The following is a 17,741-nucleotide window of genomic DNA, read 5'->3' on the forward strand; positions in this document are numbered from 1 at the left end:
AGCAGGACCAGCAGCCCCTGCTGACCTCACTTCTAGGGTTATACTGCAAGTCTTCACCAAAGCCGCCTCTCCAGGAGCAGGGCCAGAGAGCTATTGTATAACAGGAGGTGGGGTGTGGTGGGTTCACCATGGACAGGGGCTGCTCTTCCTGGCCGGCTGGAGCTGTCCCTGCTGTTTGTGGCAGGTGGGGAGCCACTCCAGCCCCTGCCAGTTAACCATTTACCTCCCTTATTTGTGTGGTCTGTCTATAACTATCTATCTATAATCAAGACCCCTTTTTTAAAACTCTGACATAGCGATGCTATTCATGAAAAATAAAAATATCCATTTGATTCCTAAGCTGCTGCTTCTTCAGACCTGTCAGAGCATGTTGTCTCAAAGGAGCAACTGAGAAAGATCAGTTCTGCCACATCCATCTGGTGTCTATGTGCCTCTCATTTCTCACAGCTGAGTGCTTTGTTTTTCCAAGTAGCATCAAGGGTTGGGTTTTGGCTGCTCTGTTCAATTTCCTATTACTTTGTTACCACCCACCAGGACTTGTGGAGCTGCAAAGAGAGAGATCAAAATGGCCAAGGCCATGTGGCAACAGGCTTTGTAGGACTAAAACACCTAACTCATGGAAAGGAAACACTAACACTGCTTGATTGTTATTTAATTTCTTCCAGCCTGTTCTTTCTGCTAAGCCTGGCTTCAAAAGACCAATGAATTGGATCAGTTAACTTGTATTTAGCCATTAAGATGTTTGTTTAAGCTCAGTCTTCTTAGTTTTAGTTAGTGGTTCCTATGCTTTGTGACCCTGAACTTTGCTGTTTGAGCATCTTCTTTTATTGAGAAGTTTTTTCTCGCTGTGGCACTGTGCTTACCTGGCAGGTCACTCCTAGTACAGGCAGTCCCCGAGTTACGTGGATCCGACTTATGTCGGATCCGCACTTACGAACAGGGCTTTTTTGCCCTGGAGCTCGCAGGCAGCGGGACTGCCCAGAGTGCAGCGGTCCCGCCACCTCGACCTCCGGGGCGAGAAAAGCTGCTCTGGGTGCCCCTGGTCTGCTGGGGACCGTCTCCAGCAGACAAAGGATACCCGGAGCAAAGCCGGGAAGGTGGAGGCGCGGAACTCCGCCGCCGCTGCGGCTTTGCTCCCGGTGTCCCCAGCAGACCAGAGGCACCAGGAGCAAAGCGGCAGCGGCAGCGGAGTCCCGCGCCTCTGAGGCTTTGCCAGAGCAAAGCCTCAGAGGCGCGGCACCACGCCGCCGCTGCCGCTTTGCTCCGGGTGTCCCTGGTCTGCTGGGGACCGTCTCCAGCAGACCAGGGACATGGGGAGCAAAGCCGGGGAGGTGGAGTGGTCCCGCACCTCTGAGGCTTTGCTGTGGCAAAGCCGGGGAGGCGCGGGACTCCGCCGCTGCTGCCGCTTTGCTCCCGGTGCCTCTGGTCTGCTGGGGACCGTCTCCAGCAGACCAGGGACACCTGGAGCAAATTCTGGGAAGCGGAGGGGTCCCGCGCCTCTGAGGCTTTGCTAGAGCAAAGCCTCAGAGGTGCAGCACCCCGCCGCTGCGGCTTTGCTCCCCATGTCCCTGGTCTGCTGGGGGGGGCGGGGCAGCTATTGGCCCCGCCCCCCCAGCAGACCAGGGAGACGTGGAGCAAAGCCCCAGGCCTGTGGTAGAGCAGGTGAGGCGCTGCCGGTTGGTCCCGCAGCACCGCTCCTTGGCGCTACTGGACCAACCCGGCAGCACCCCAGCTGCTCTGCCCCAGGAGTCCTGATTCAGCCGCTGCTGATCAGTTTCAGCAGCAGCTGAATCAGGACACCTGGGGGAGAGCAGCTGGGGTGCTGCTGGGTTGGTCCAGTAGCGCCGAGGAGCGGCGGCGCTACTGGACCAACCCAGCAGCACCCCAGCTGCTCTGCCCCAGGCGTCCCCAAGTCAGCTGCTGCTGAAACTGACCAGTGGCTGACTACAGGAAGCCCCTGCCTGGGGCTTCCTGGAATCAGCCGCTGATCAGTTTCAGCAGCAGCTGACTTGGGGATGCCTGGGATTCTTAAGTTGAATCTGTATGTAAGTCAGAACTGGCGTCTAGATTCAGCCGCTGTTGAAACTGATCAGTTTCAGCAGCGGCTGAATCTGGACGCCAGTTCCGACTTACATACAGATTCAACTTAAGAACAAACCTACAGTCCCTATCTTGTACGTAACCCGGGGACTGCCTGTACTACAGGTTTTTTCTGAATTGATTCAGGAATTATTTTTATTCAAAGATCTGTTTTTGTGATTCTTCCCTTCCTCTTCTGTCAGGCTCCATTCCAGTCATGTTTTCTGGGAGCCTTTTATGTTTTCTGTAGTAGAAATAAAGAGAAAGTGTTTTGTAGTGTCTGACTGTATTTTGTATCTGGCCTTTAAGGTGCTTTAACCATTTAAAAAGTAGGTGTTTTTTCTCTTTAGAATTTTTAGTATTCTATTAAAATATTGACTTTTTAGTTCAGTTTTAATTTGTTTTTCCATGTGCCACTATGTATTATATTGTTCTAGTTGTAAGATGAAATATTAAACATTGAGAGCTGTTTCAAAGAAATCATCTTCCCTACCCTTTGTTCTGGCACACTCTGTTTGTCTCCTGGAAGTGCTCCCATGAGGGTTTGCTGCATATGTACACTTTCTTTCATTGATTCATGATAAAGCTCATTCTCAGTTTGGGAAAAACAGAGAGACTCCTTTATGGCATGCCTCTGCAGAGCTCCAGTGCAGGAGTTGTATGTATGGTCATGTGGCCTTTTTGAGCAATTGGTGTGCTTAGTCCTCTCAAGTCCCACAGTCCTTAGATTGACAATAAAAATACTTCTTTATGGGTCTCTGATTATCTCTCTGCCTGCCTCCATGGAGCTAGACTTTCCCTTTTTACCTGAAGTGTTACACAAATCTCTATATGCTTTAAAATACTGGTGAGTTGGTGAGTTAAGTTTAGTCTAAAAAGCTTATTTCATTTGGTTTTGTTGAAGTTTTGATATTTTTAGCTTGCCCTGGAACAGTTGTTGGTGTGGACAGTACAGTGCTTCAACTAGCAGTACCCCTCAGAGAGATCAGCGCTCATTAATCCAATATAGTGGAGCTCTGTGGGGGCAATACCATGAAGGGAAGAAAAAAGGGCTTACCAAACAGAAACTCTTGTTCTTTGAACATATCGTCTTTGGATCCCAGATCTATCTGGGGCTGTTGAGATAGAGAAAAACTGAGGGATTGTTAGATGAGAATGAGATATTTCTGTCCTTTCCCTGCATAATATAGAGTGTGAAGGAACTTAGCACAATCTTATCTTTTAGCAACTGCTCCAACAGGTTCCATATCTGGTTGTCTACCTACATGATCCTTGCAGTGTGTGTGTGTAGAATGACAGGATTGTCAGACAAGAGATACTGATGTAAGCAACTCTATAGTACATATACAAGCACACTGCCATCAGCATTGCATGTCTTCAGAAGATGTATTCTAGTGGGCTATATCTAGACTGGCATGATTTTCCAGAAATGCTTTTCCGGAACAGAGCGTCTAGATTGGCATGGACGCTTTTTAGCAAAAGCACTTTTTGTGGAAAAGCGTCCGTGGCCAATCTAGACGCGCTTTTGCGCAAAAAAGCCCCGATCGCCATTTTGCACAAAAGGGACTTTTGCCCGAACGGGAGCAGCATAGTATTTCCGCAAAAAGCACTGATTTCTTACAGTAGGAAGTCAGTGCTTTTGCGGAAATTCAAGCGGCCAGTGTAGACAGCTGGCAAGTTTTTCCGGAAAAGCGGCTGATTTTCCGGAAAAACTGGCCAGTCTAGACACAACCGTGGTGTATATACACCAATGCAGTATGGTAGTGTATAGACTTACCCTAACAAGAGGCAAGTCTAATAGCAACCTTTTCCTTATAGCAGGGGTCAGCAACCTTCTGAAGTGGTGTGCCAAGATTTAACTTACTTACTTTTATTTTTTAAAGTCAATAATAGTCCTACTTACAGCAGCTTCATTAATAAATAATTTAAGATGCAGATCTTACCATTTAGTGTGATCCTTGGCTTTGCTTTGCCTTGCTGAGTCCTCTGGTCTTGGTATCTTAGTTGGATACTTCAAGCAGCACACAAGCCTCTGAGTCTGGGTTTGACAACCTACAGCAGTGGTCCCCAACCTTTTCAGGATGTCGGGCGCCGGGGGTGTGGCCGTTCGCCCGCCGGGCGCCAGGGGGCGGGGACACTTGCCTGCCCGGGGGCGGCCCCCCCCAGCCGCATGCCTGGGGCTGGGGGCCCCCCCATAGCCACGGGGCCAGAGGCCCCCCCCCATAGCCACGCGCCCGGGGCTGGCGCTCCCCCCGTAAGCACCGCACGCCCGGGGGCGGGGCCAAGGCCGGGGCCAGCGCCAGGGCACGCACGGCGCCCCTGGGGGCGGGGCCAAGGCTGGGGCCGGCGCCGGGGCCAGGGCACGCACGGCGCCCCCGGGGGCGGGGCCAAGGCCAGCGCCGGAGCCGGCAAGGGCACGCGCAGTGCCCCCGGGGGCGGGGCCAAGGCCGTGGCCGGCGCCGGGGCCAGGGTACGCACAGCGCACCCGGGTTGGGGACCACGGCTCTGCGGGCGCATGTAAAGAGCCCGGCGGGCGCCATGGCGCCCGCGGGCACCGGGTTGGGGACCACGGACCTACGGCATGCCAGAGCGGCCACCCGAGCAGCCACTCCCCAATGCAGCCGCAGCCCATCCCCATCTCTAAGTCACCTGTCCTCCTGCGGCTCCAATCCCTGGTGGCTGCAACCTGCTCGTCTGTGGCTTCAAACTCCTCCTCCCTCTCGCCCTCCCCTCTTCCCCGGCAGCAACCCACCCTCAGCTTCAGCCCTCTGGCAGCAACCCATCTGGCTGAAGCTTCAACACCCCCAGTTCCCAGCCTGTCTGGCAATGGCTTCAACACTGTCCTGGCAGCAACCCTCATGCCCAAGTTTTCAACACCTCTGGTCCTCAACCTGACTGGCCACGGCTTCAACATGACGTGGCAGCAGCCCACCCACCATGTGTTCTAGGCCTGAAATGCCAGAGGCAGCTGCCCCATAATGCAGCCTCAGCCCCCAACGTGGCCTTAGCTGCAAGAGCAGCTGCCTGAGCAACCATTCCCCAACGTGGCCCCAGGCCATCTACATTCCCATCCCTGCCGACAGGTGCAGCCATGACACTCCCCTTCCAGAAGCAGGAGGAAAGTGAGTGCTGCTGCATAGGTGGGCAGTTTTAGATTAGGATTTTTTGTGTATCACCGTGTGGGCTCGCATGTTGAGGGAACAATGGTATAGGCTCCTGGCTGCACAGGGGAGGAGGGGTTGGGCTGAGTTCCTGCCTCGCATGCCAATGAAAATCAGTTTGTGTTCCCCTGCCTTATAGCATTTAAGCTGCTGACTTCCCAAGATGACTTTAGCGTTCTAGAACATATTGCATGTGAAAATTTTTTGAATGATTAATTCCTCGCTTTTTTCCCTAGTAATGAAGATGCCCTACTCACAAAACCATTCCAGAAAGCAAAACAGGTCAAGGTGGCTCACAGACAAATTGCAGCAGAAGAATTGGATAGGTAAGAGTCAGTTTTATCAGAGATTTTTGTATTTAAACTGAACTGTTACTCAAACATTTTTATTTTTTAATAGGGAAGAAGCAAGAAATAGGAGATTTCATTTGATAGCCATGGATGCTGTATCCTTTGATACATTCTCATTGTCGGCTTTTCAACTTTTCTTTCATTTGGGGAGACATGTTCCTGTCGGGGATACATTCAGGGGAGTCTGCTTGTTGCCTGGGGAAGATCTGTGCATCAGTGGATACTAAGCATTGTTTCAGATCATCTGTCCACCAGTGATAACTAGGTATTTGAGATCTGCCTAACTTCCCTAGTTATGCTTAGTATTTAAGCTGTAACTCCATGTTCCATATCTCAGACTAAATTGTTACATGTATGGTGTTAGTTCAAGGCATTTTGATTGCACTAGAGTCAATGTACAGACTGTCACAATGACCAAAGTCTTGCCATGATGCATGATGTAATTCAAATAGTCCTGTGTAAGAGCTTAGCGTCTATCTAGTATCTTGGTAGCTGAAGTGAATTAATTTTCTACCTGATATAGCCATGATTATACATTATTTGGAAACAGTATAATTTCTATTTTTTAAGTTGTGTTGGGATTCATATGGGTATATTTTGTGAACTTGTGGCAATCCACTTGTGGAACATGGAAGCATTTGGCGATGCCACATTTTGTTGCAATAGAGAGAAATTGTCATTTGTGCTTCTTTACTCAGACTTATTCTTTAGCTTCTCTGAGTGGATTTTGGCCTTATCATTAACTTTCTCTAAAGCACAGCTAGGTCTTCATTTTTAAGAATTGTTCTTACTTTGTCATGTCTCTCACAAAAATCTGAGTACAGACAGTGCCATGAACCAAAGGCATATTTACACATTGTTTTTATATTTTGATGGAATTGGGAGCCCCTTTTATTACTATATTGTAGTGTGGCAAGGGCCCCTCTTTCCCAAGCCATTGCTTTGGCTAGCAGCTTGCCCCCTTCTCCAGGGTTGTGGTTTGCAGCTGGTTTCTGGGGTAGGAAGCCCAGCCACTCCTTCTGGGATTCCCTCCCCTGCTGTTTCTGCTCTAAAGCTGTTAGGGTTTACTTTCAAACACTTGCTTTCTTGCTCTCTGTTTCTCCTCTACCTCTCCTTCCCACCTTCCAACTGGGGAGGCTTTTAAAGGCCTCCAGTAGACCTGAAGTGGAGTCAGCTGGCCCCAATCTGCCTGGGTCAGCTCCCTACCAGCTGCTTCTAATTGTCCTGCCCCCTCTGCTTCTATGCTGCAGACCTTTTACCCTTTTTGGGTTGCCTTTCTCCCATTCTGTGGGGCCTATTTCCGCTCCTTCCTTGTGTCACGAATCCGGGCAGAGTTCCTCTGGGCGGCGTCCACTGGCTCCATCGACAGCTTTGAGGAGCAGTGGGTGCTGTCCGGGGTTCTCTGCTCGGTGTCCCCATCCGGCTCCCTTATTTTGATCCTCTAGCCCGCACTTCTTGACCCTTTAGTCATTATTTGTCCCAAGCAATCAGTTGAACATGGGTCCAGTGTCCCTCCCATAAGTTTGGGGAGGGGCTTGTAGAAGGTGGGCGGGCTCCGCCCGCCCACCATCCCATGATTTCAAATAGGCCCATTCTGTAGCAGTCCTCTGGCCTGATGCTGCCACACATTCCCTCCCCTGCTCAACACCATGGGGTTGGGCTACTTGAGCCGGAAAAAGGTGTACCCTCAACAAGCCAACTGCATTCCTGTCCTGGACTCCTGATCTGTGTTGCACACGGAAGTGGAAGGGCTGCAGGGACAGGAACCACCTGGTTATTCTTGCATTCCTGTCCTTGTTTCCGTGCATCCTCTGCAGGGGTACATGGTCAATGACAAGGGTAAACTTTTGCCTTAGGAGGTAGTAGCATAGTTTTTCCCATGGCCCAATTTACTGCTAGGCACTCCCTCTCCACCACAGCACAGTTTTGTTCCCTTGGCAGGAGCTTCCTATTGAGATACAAGACTGGATGTTTTTCCTCCCTGACCATTTGTGACAACAACCCCCCCTCCCCCCAACCCTGCTCTAAGACATTTGTCTTCAAGATAAACTCCTTTTTAAAGTCAGGGGCTTCAGATCAGTAAAAGCTTCTTCTGCCTCAGTAATCCATTTTACAATGTTTGGGCTGTGGGCTCTAGTCAGGTTGGTCAGGGGATATGCCCTGGAAGTGAAGTGGGGAATAAACCTGCAGTAATATCCAACCAGTCCAAGGAATGCCCTGACCTGCTTCTTTCTGGCTGGCAAGGGCCAATTTTGTATTGCTTCTACTTTGTTGAATTGGGGCTTCACTACATCCCTTCCCACAATATTCCCAAAGTATTTAGTTTCGGCTAGCTCGATTGCACGCTTAGTGGGGTTTGCCGTAAACCCAGCTCTCCTTAGGATATCCAACACAACCTCCACTTTCTCTAGGTGTGTATCCCAATCTGGGGTGTGGATAACATCATCATCAAGATACGCTGCCACATACTTGTCATGTGGGCATAATAGTTTGTCCACGAGCCTTTGGAATGTTGTAGGGACCCCATGTAGGCTGAAAGAGAGAACTATATACTGGGAGAGACCCTCTGGAGTTGAAAAGACCATCTTTTCTTTGGCTCTTGGGGCCAGAGGGATTTGCCAGTAGCCCTTGGTCAAGTCAAGGGTGGACAGAAACTGGGCCATTCCCAGTTGGTCGAGGAGTTCGTCTATCAATTGATTGTCCATCAATCTTGGACAACTTGTTCAGCTTTTGGAAGTAATTGCAAAATTGTAGGTTTCCATCAGACTTGGGCACCAAACCAATAGGACTGGACCACTGGCTATGTGACCCCTCAATGACTCCGAGTTATAGCATTTTCTTAACCTCAACTTGGATCTCCCCTCACTTTGCCTCAGGGATTCGGTATGGCTTAATTTTCACCTTCACTCCTGGATTGGTGATGATGTCATGGTAAACTTCAGTAGTTCTACCAGGCTTTGCAGAAATACATCGTAATTTGTCTCAATCATGTCAGCCACTTCTGCTCGTTGGTCCGGGTCAACTCAGAGCATATTCCCACTTGCCATTGCTGGTTTTCCTCTTGGGGTGGTGCTCCCAGAACAACCAATTGTACTTCTCTGTCTCACCAGGGTTTTAATAGGTTGACATGATATATTTGTTCCGGCTGCCTCTGGTCAGGCTGATGAACCTTGTCATCCACCTCCCCAATGGCTTATATCACTTCATATGGCCCTGCCACCTGGCCAGAAGCTGACTCTTTGCTGTTGGCTCCAACACCATCACCAAGTCTCCCACTTGGAACTTCTGGGTTGTTGCTTGATGATTGTAATAGGCTGGTTGGGTCTCCTGTGTCTTCCCTAAATGTTCCTGCTCTATGGGGGTGACTGTGGCTATCCTGTCCCTCATCTGGAGCACATGATCAGTGATGTTTCTCCCTGGATTTGGCTGTTCCTCCCAAGCCTCTTTGGCAAGGTCCAGAATATCCTGTAGGTTACCCCCAAACAATAGCTCAAAGGGAGAGAACCCAGTAGAAGCCTGAGGGACTTCCCATACGGCAAACATGAGATATGGCAGTCTTTTTGACCCGGCTTACCACTTTCTTTATCAGATTTTTCAGAGACATATTAAACCATTCAATGAGACTGATGGTTTGGGAATCATAGACCGACATCCTTAGGATCCATATGTGGAGCATTGTACACAAGTCCTTCATTAACTTGGACGCAAAGGGTGTTCTTTGATGTGTTAGGATTTCTTTGGGTATTCATGCCCTAGAGAAAATTTGAATGAGCTCTGTAGCTTTTGTTTTGGACAGGGTATTGTGTAATGACACTGCCTTTGGGTGCTGGGTGGCGTAGACCACAACAACTAGAATTCTCTGATGGCCCCGCACGGACTTCTCCAGTGGGACAATTATGTCCATGGCAATAATCTCAAAGGGGACTTCAGTGATTTGTAGGGGTATCAGTGGGGCTCTCAGGTGCGGTTGGGTCCCATGTAACTGACATTCAGGGCAGGAGGCTCAATAACTCCAGACTTCCATGTAGATCCCTGGCCAAAACAACCTCCATAGAATCCGGTCCAGGATTCTTTCTATCCCCAGATGCCCCACCCCCCCCAAACAAATGACTATGAGCTAAATCCAGTACTGCCCTTTGGAGCTTTTGAGGCACCAAGAATTGTTCCACCTTTTGTTCCTGTATATGGGCTAGTCTATATAACAGGTCCTCCTTAATTATATAATAGGGCCCAGTACCTTTGCTTCTTCCCTCCAATGGGACCCGATCAACCATGTTCTTATGGACATTTTGATAAACCAGGTCATTGGCTTGATCCTGCCCAAAGGTCTCCCCTGAGGGTCCAACATGTCCAAGCTCAAGGGGACCTACCTCTGTTCCCTTCCCTGAAGAGGTGGGTCCTGCTTCTGATTCATCTACTTCCTGGGTTACTCTCTGAGTAGTCGGACCAGCTTTTCCCACTGCAAGTACCTGCTTCAGATTTTGGGCCAAGATTCTTGTCCCCATACTCTTAGCTGCACTCCTCTCCCGCTTTGTCTTCCAGAGTTTCCCTGGCACAGAGAACAGGTCCTGGGAAAATTCATGGAAGGTCGGGAGAGAGCTACCTTCCTCTGCTTGATCCAGTGGTAGCAGGTTGTTAAACCCAGAGAAGTCCCGTCCTATGACAACCGAATAGGGGAGCCTCAGGACCATCCCCAGAGTCATGCTTGTGATACTTCCTTGAACATCTATCTTCACAGGGATGGTGGGGTAATAATTAACGTCCCATATACACAAGATATCCCGGTGCGCTTGGCTTGGGACAACTGGTCCCACCACACTAGCTTCCCTGAGACCAACATAACTGCACTCCCAGTATCCACTAATGCGGTGGTTTCCACACCATTCATTTTCACTGAATTTTCAGGAATAACAGCATTTTCAAGACTAATGGCATTGCGCAAGAGGGTTTTTCTTGCGCAAGAAGAAGGCAGTGTAGACAGCTCCTTCTGGCACAAGAGCCTCTTCCGCAAAAATGATGGCTCATTAGGTATGCAAATAAGGCTCGGCGATATTCTACGCTTAGTCTCATTTTCATATTTCTCGTGCAAGAAGCCGTGAGTATAGACATAGCCAGGGGGTTTGACATGTTCTCTAGGTCACATTGCATAGTCTGTTCTATATTAGGCCATTGAGCCTATCTTAGGGCTATATGCCCTACTCTCCCGCAGGTGTAACACCTGTACCCTGCGTGGGACACCCCCTATTCTTTGGGCTGTTGGGCCTCACTCCCTGGCCATCTCTCCCTCAGCCCCCAAGTTCCTTTGCAACGTCCAGCCGCTCTTCAGCCTCCTTTCTCTCTGTCCAAGTCTTTAGGAGCGCAGACCCTTGAGGTTGGGGCGGGCCTCTTATTCCACGCACCTCCTCCTTGAGGATCTGGGTAAGTTCTTCAGCTGTCAACTGCCTCTTTACGAGGGCCAAATCATCAAATGTAGAGGGGTCATTCTGGCTGTCCATTCACGCAGGTCTGATGGTAACCCCCTCATGTACCTGTTGAAGACAATGATCTTCTCTGGGCTGTGGGTCTCAGGCCGCAGCCACCTTTGGGCCAGATGGATCAGGTCAAATAAATGGGTGCTCTGTCATCTCAATATTTCCATTTGTGGAACTTTTGAGCTCTTACAGCTGCTGTGACCCCTGCCCGTGCCAGAATCTCAGCTTTCAACTGGGAGTAATCGGAAGCTGCTTCCTCCGTCATGTTGAAATGTATCTTCTGGGCTTCCCCACTCAGGAAGGGGACTAAAATGCTGACCTACTGATCTTGGGGCCAAGCTTCCCACAAGGCTGTCCTTTAAAAGGCCAAATAATTGTCCCCCGTCATCTTTTGTAAGAAACAACTGGCACGTAATGGCCAGGTCCCATCTTGACTATGCATCTGGATGGCCAGGGCCTTTAACTGGTTCACTAGCTCTTGCAGGGTTGCTCGATCCTGTGCTGCCTGGCTCATCAGCAGCTGGTTTATTTCCTGCTGGAGCTGCATTGACTCTCACTGGTCAGCTAGGGTTGCCAGGTGTTCAGTATTCTACCGGACAGTCCGGTATTTGCGCTCTTTGTCCAGTAAAAAAATCAGAGAATACCGGACATATGCAATGTCCGGTATTCTCTGATTTTTCCAGTTGCGCCCCAGACGGAAGTCTGGCATGGGTGCGGGGAGCGGCTGGAAGGCAGGGCCACGATCGGCGCTAGGAGCCTGTGATTGCGCAGAAGCCTGGCGGGGGGTGGGGGGAGGAGGGAGTGGCTGGGACTTCCAGCCACTTCCCCCACTCCGGCTAGGCTTCTGAAGCAACCAGAGCAGCAATTGTGGCCCCGGCTACCAGCTGGGACTCCCATTAAAATGGGGTCACTCACAGCGTGCTTTGGGCTCCTGACCCAAAGTTTGAGAACTGCTAATATACATTATTAGAAAAGTGAGACATGATGAATTTGTGCTGTTGCTTTCTGTCAAATGTCTGACTAGAGTCTTATATGTGTTACTCGATGGTTATGTATGCCATCACTTACAGTACTCATGGAACTGTGTCATTTACAACTTCTTCGTCTTGCTTCATCTGTGTGTCAGCTGCATCCTTTGTGCTGTTGTCTCTCCTAAATCGTAACGAAGGGAAAATCACATACATTATGTTTGTAAGGTGGAAATGTTCAGAGTTGAACTGTGTTAACCCATTTCCTGTCCTGAGTGTGAATGCTTTGGAGCAGGGAATTTCCTGTATTTTGTTTGTGCTGTATAAGTTGGCTGAGCTATAAATGTTTTATTATGTGATGTCTTGGCTAAAGGCCAGAAACTCCATTGACCAAAAAGATAAAACCCAGTAGCACTAGCTAAGAGAGCTATGTTTATATAACAATTAGGTGGTCCTCCAAAATAATTAACCCTGCCATGTCATCTTTGTCTTTAAAATCATCTGCATGTTACTAATGAGCCTTAGGTTGTAAAAACAAGCATTTAAAATGCCATGGTAGAATTTGTTAGCTGTACTACTATCTCAGTTGTTTACATGAAGCTTTATATAAGTAGTCTGTCTGCCTGGGATAATTTCTCTTCTGCTACCATCTTATTTTTTTCCTCCTGTTGAAAGGGCAAGTTAGTTGCTACCATAGGTTAGACCTCCCAAAACTGGGACTCTCTGGTCCGGCAGTATCTGTGAACCTGTAGGACCACGGATGTTTCTGGACCAGGGAGTTGTGGCTGGGAGCCCCAGTGGCAAGAGGGCTGGTGGTTTGGAGTCAGCGGGGCTGGGGATGGGACTGGGGCCAGAGCCCTGGTAGCGCAACCAGGGTAGGGCAGCCCCAGTAGCAGGGCCAGGGATTCCGTAGATGTGGCGGCCCTGGTAGTGGAGCTTGGACCAGGGATGCGGCAGCCGCGACGGCCCTAATACAGGCAGTCCCCGGGTTACATGGATCCGACTTACATTGGATCCCTACTTACAAACGGGGTGAGGCAACCCCGCACTAGCTGCTTCCCCCCAGCAGACCAGGGAGACGCGGAGCGGCTTTTCTCAGCAGACACCTCAGCTTGAGAATAAAGGACTGAGGGAAGTGAGGTGTGGGAGAATAAAACTGAGCTCTGGAGAAATGTTTAGCTAGAGTTTCCCCTACAATATGTACCAGTTCCGACTTACATACAAATTCAACTTAAGAACAAACCTACAGTCCCTATCTTGTACGTAACCCGGGGACTGCCTGTAGCTGGGCCAGAGCCAGGGATGTGACAGCTGTGGCATTTCCAGTAATGGGGCTGGAGCCAGGGATGCAGCAGTGGTGGCAGCCCTGATAGCGGAGCCAGGCCTGGGGACGCAGCAGCACGGCAACCCAGCGGGGTGGGAGTGGTGGCTGGGGCCAGCAACGGGGAGGGCAGGTTGGCTGGTAGCAGGGAACCTCCCCTTATCTGATAAATTCCCTTGCTGAGTGCCAGACCAGAGAGGGCCAACCTGTATTATCAAGGTTGATAATGGTGACAAAGAATCTGGGGTTTCTTGGCATAAGTCAGCTTCATTAGGATATATATAGCTTGTTGTAGCTTTGCTAAATAAAGGCCCCAACTGTATTCTTGAATTTAGTTCTTGAATTTTTGAAGAATAACATGTTAGAGGGAATTAGCATTTGGAAACATCTAGGAGAAAATACACGCACAGCATTTTTCTATTAAATGATTTTAGTTCAAGCAGAAGGTTGACAGAAATGATTTCTTATTGAACTCAGTGTAACATGTGGCTTGAGATCATGCCAAAAAGATAATGTATTTCTAGTTCTGTGGTTCCATAAATGTTTGAGACATTTTTATATATATTATTGTTTTACTGTTTTATTTCCATTTGTGGAAGTGCTTATTCCAGAATAACTTGATTGTTTATATTGTTTTGTTTTCCTTGTTTTATCAAAGTAAATGTTTCAAATTATATCCGTAAGACAGAGTTGTCTGAACACTCACAAATATAATTTCCTGCAACTTGATACTGTGGTCCTAAACAAATTTCAGTATCATAGTTTGTTATTATGTTTAAACTGACACTTAAAAGGACATAAAATGTTTCATTTCATTAGTAATTTTATATCAGGCAAAAATGATAGATATATTTTAAACCAAAGTTCGAGTATCATGGAACTCTAGTTTGAATAGCAATAGATTGCATGCATCTTTTATAAAGGTAAGGCATTTTAATGGATTTAAAACTTGAATTCTGCTCAAAAATACTTTTATTAAAAATTTAATTTATAGAAGTTCTAACAAGTTGTCATTTAAACTTTCTTTCCACTAAAATTAATTTTGGCAATAACTTTATTGTAGATAGTTTTGTAATAATTTACTTAACTGAGATAGTGGTAGTATGACACAAGATAAATCAGCCATGGGGTGAGAGAGAACACTGAAAATGAATTCCTTAGTTTTATTTTATTCAGTATGCAAGACATAAAAAGTTTGTGAATGACTACATTTTATACTATGGTGGAAAAAAGGAGGACTTCCAACGTTCAGGGTAAGTACCACTAGGAAACATATTTAACTGTTTCATAAAAACACTAAAATATATGGTGGGTAACTCCTCCTTAAGTTATTAATATTGTGTTTAATTCTGTGACCAGGGATTTATTTGTGTACCAAATGATTAACCCATTTGGTAAGACTGTTCCAACTATGGTAGTTGTAAATATCTGAATTAGAGGCAGAGAATTGTTAGCTGTCTAGATTTAACTGCACAATTTGTATCTATTCCTGAAAAGTTAAATGAAATTCAGTTGGGAGTTCTCATTTATGTGTTATGTGGATTGAAAGATAGCATATGGTGGGTGCATCTAAAACAGAGATGGGCAATAATTTTTTGCTGGGGGCCACTTCAGAAATTATTGAAGTGATTCTGGGCTGCATTGGAAGGGGAGGTGCCTCAAGCGGAGTGGGCAGGGCCAGAATATTTCCCTGCTTCCCCACCCACAGACCATGATTCATCTGGGGGTGGGGAAGCACCTTTGCCCCCTCCAGCGATTTCCCCAGGCGCCCATACCCCTGCCGGTGGGAGGTGACTTTGCGTGCTCCCCCTTCTGCCTCCAGGCCAATCAGGGCTTAGGGGCAGGGAAACGCATGAAGTCTTTTCCCGCCCTGCCAGGAGCGCTGCACATTCCTTGCAGGGTGGGGGCAGGGCAGAGGAAACTTCGCGTGCTACCCCCTAACCAAAGTCAGTCAGGGCTTGGGGGCAGGGAAGCGCACAAAGTCTCTTCCTGTTCTGCCAGGAGCATTTTATTCTTTTAGGAAAAAAGTCAGTTTATGATATTTGTTATGTTCAGTATGTCCCACTCAATAAATAAAACAAGCAATTCTAAACTACCAGCATTTTCTGTATGATCTGATTATTTTGTTTCTGCTACTGTAAGATTTCATTTTAATACTAGACGTGCTTTTTAAGAGAAATGTACCCTTTCACAGAGCAAATGACAAGACAGACCTTGATGTTGTAAGAGAAAACTATAGATTCCTGTGGAAAGAGGAAGATACAGTGGACATGAATTGGTAACTTGGGCTATAAGAAGACATGACTTTTAGATCATTTTGTATTTATCTTTTTTCTGAATTCATTAAAAATTACCTTGCATATTTTCTGTTGTTGCTTTGAACTCTTGATAGATTTAAAAAATGAAAAAAGCTTGCAATATACAGTAATACAACTCTGTGTCGAAATGAACTGATTACACATAACTGAATAAACTATTGCTCATTTCCGAAGAGAGAACTAAACTATTATTCAAAACCTCTAAAAAGAATACAACCTCAAATTTATGCTTCCAGTTTGTGATTTAAATATATTCTTAAGTGTATATTTTTAAGGGAAACTAAAACAGTTTCATGGCAGTTACTCTCATCAAGCTGTTTATTTTTTTTTAAATGTTGTTTTATTTTTACCACTACAACTTGTATTCATTAGAGAAAGCATAACTGCAGTGCTCCTGTCCTGTTAATACCCTAACTATGTATTAAGGTTTATATTATTTGATCTAACTCTGTGTTCCATATGAATAATCAATAATATTATCTTTCTGGTTATAGGGAAAAGAGACTTGCAAAGAAATACTATGATAAATTATTCAAAGAGTACTGCATAGCAGATCTGACAAGATACAAAGAGAACAAGGTACATTTAAAATTCATAAATCTTTTTGATTGTCAAATATGTTCTTTGTTAAGCAACATTTTAATTTAAAAATTGCCACCCTGTGACACCAAATTGTGTATTGTGACATTGCAAGGAGTGTTGTACTGAACGTGAACAGATATCGATAGAGGATACTGCACTAAGAGCTGGTCCTGCAAACACTCCCTATGTTGAATTCAGTGGGACTATTCATAGTAAATGTCTGCAAAATATGGCCCTAAATTTGTCTATTGCAGAATGAATTGTCTTAAGACCTTAAGCAACAGAAAAATATTTAAGATGCCTTTCCTGGTTTTTTGATTGATCTTTAGCTCATCGTCCTACATTTGTCATATCCCTCAATCCCTTCCACCTTCAGAAAAAAATCTGTCTCCCTTGAACTCATTTTATGGTTTTCTTTTATATCTTTAATTATTATGCCCAGTATCTTATTTCTTGTGTTTGTTATCTATTGTGGTGCAGCAAGACTTTTTCAGGTGTCATGGCCATACCAAGTGGTTATGGGATGGGAGTCAAGTCATTTAGATCAGGATACCAAGATCAGGAGGAGGAGACGAATTTGAGGGTAGAACCATGAATCTGTAACAAGAGTCAGCCTAGGTCAGGATACCAGGGGGTCAAAGGCAGGAGACAAACTTGATCAGAACCATGAATTGGGAGTCAGTTATGCTGGTTTGGAATACCAAGTGATAAGAGACAAACCAGATATTAGGACCACAACTCAGATTAGGGATGTAATAGTCTAGTTGATTAGCTGATTGACTGATAAGCAAAAGCTTATCAGTTAATGTTATAGAGTACATGTATTCCTCCCCCCACCGGCCCCCCCCAGTACATTTTTTAGCAGGCTGTCCAGCAGCTTGGCTCAGTCCCGGCTTGCACCAGGTCCAGGACCTACCCTGCTGTAGCTCTGCATTAAAGTATATTAGGAGCCAGGCAGGCAGACGGCCTTGCTTAGTTCCAGCTCGTGCTGGGTCCAGGAACTCAGACCAGCCCTCTGGACAGGGGCTGCTGCCAGCCTGTGCTACCGCCTCTGTATCAGAGGCAGCAGCGCAGGGTGACAGGCAGCTGATTCATGAGAGGAGCTGTTTTTTAAACTCTGATACAGAGGTAGCAGCGTGGAGTGGCAGGGGCTCCTTGGAAGTGAGGCCAAAGTACCCTCGGGGGCTATACATTAGTTGAATAACTGATAAGAATTCATGAGGTTAATCAACTATTTAATCGATATTTAACATTCCTAACTCGGATGCCAGAAGTCAAATTGGGTTGGGGTCCCAGGAGGTCAAACCAGAGGAACAGGAAGCACATGGTTCTGAATTGAGTGGATCCCACTTTTGGACAACTTCCTGTTCCTCTGCTGGGTTTATATAAAAGCTATGGACCACTCAGGGCTCCTCTCCTCCCCCTCCCTCCCCCAGCAATCTGTTAATTAGGTTCCAAGACTGGATTCCTTTTTTGGGGTTCAAGCTCTTG

General features: G+C 47.1%; 1 protein-coding gene and 1 long non-coding RNA gene across 2 annotated transcripts in view; one reads left to right on the plus strand and one right to left on the minus strand.

Annotated features, from left to right (window-relative positions):
• LOC142830416 (uncharacterized) overlaps positions 1-4,216 on the minus strand; it is a 30,042-nt gene extending 25,826 nt beyond the window's left edge. The window contains exon 1 of the long non-coding RNA XR_012905633.1: positions 4,023-4,216. This is a non-coding gene — a long non-coding RNA (uncharacterized LOC142830416). The remainder of the gene's footprint in view (positions 1-4,022) is intronic.
• The window catches only part of LOC102462381 (protein FRA10AC1 homolog), a 95,436-nt gene that overhangs the window by 12,710 nt on the left and 64,985 nt on the right, over positions 1-17,741 (plus strand). The window contains exons 3-7 of the mRNA XM_075935153.1: positions 5,477-5,566; positions 5,640-5,685; positions 14,527-14,603; positions 15,545-15,628; positions 16,163-16,247. Coding sequence (XP_075791268.1) covers positions 5,477-5,566; positions 5,640-5,685; positions 14,527-14,603; positions 15,545-15,628; positions 16,163-16,247 — 382 coding nt within the window. The remainder of the gene's footprint in view (positions 1-5,476; positions 5,567-5,639; positions 5,686-14,526; positions 14,604-15,544; positions 15,629-16,162; positions 16,248-17,741) is intronic.

This window comes from Pelodiscus sinensis, chromosome 8 (assembly GCF_049634645.1).
Source record: "Pelodiscus sinensis isolate JC-2024 chromosome 8, ASM4963464v1, whole genome shotgun sequence".
Classification (NCBI taxonomy): Eukaryota; Metazoa; Chordata; order Testudines; family Trionychidae; genus Pelodiscus; species Pelodiscus sinensis.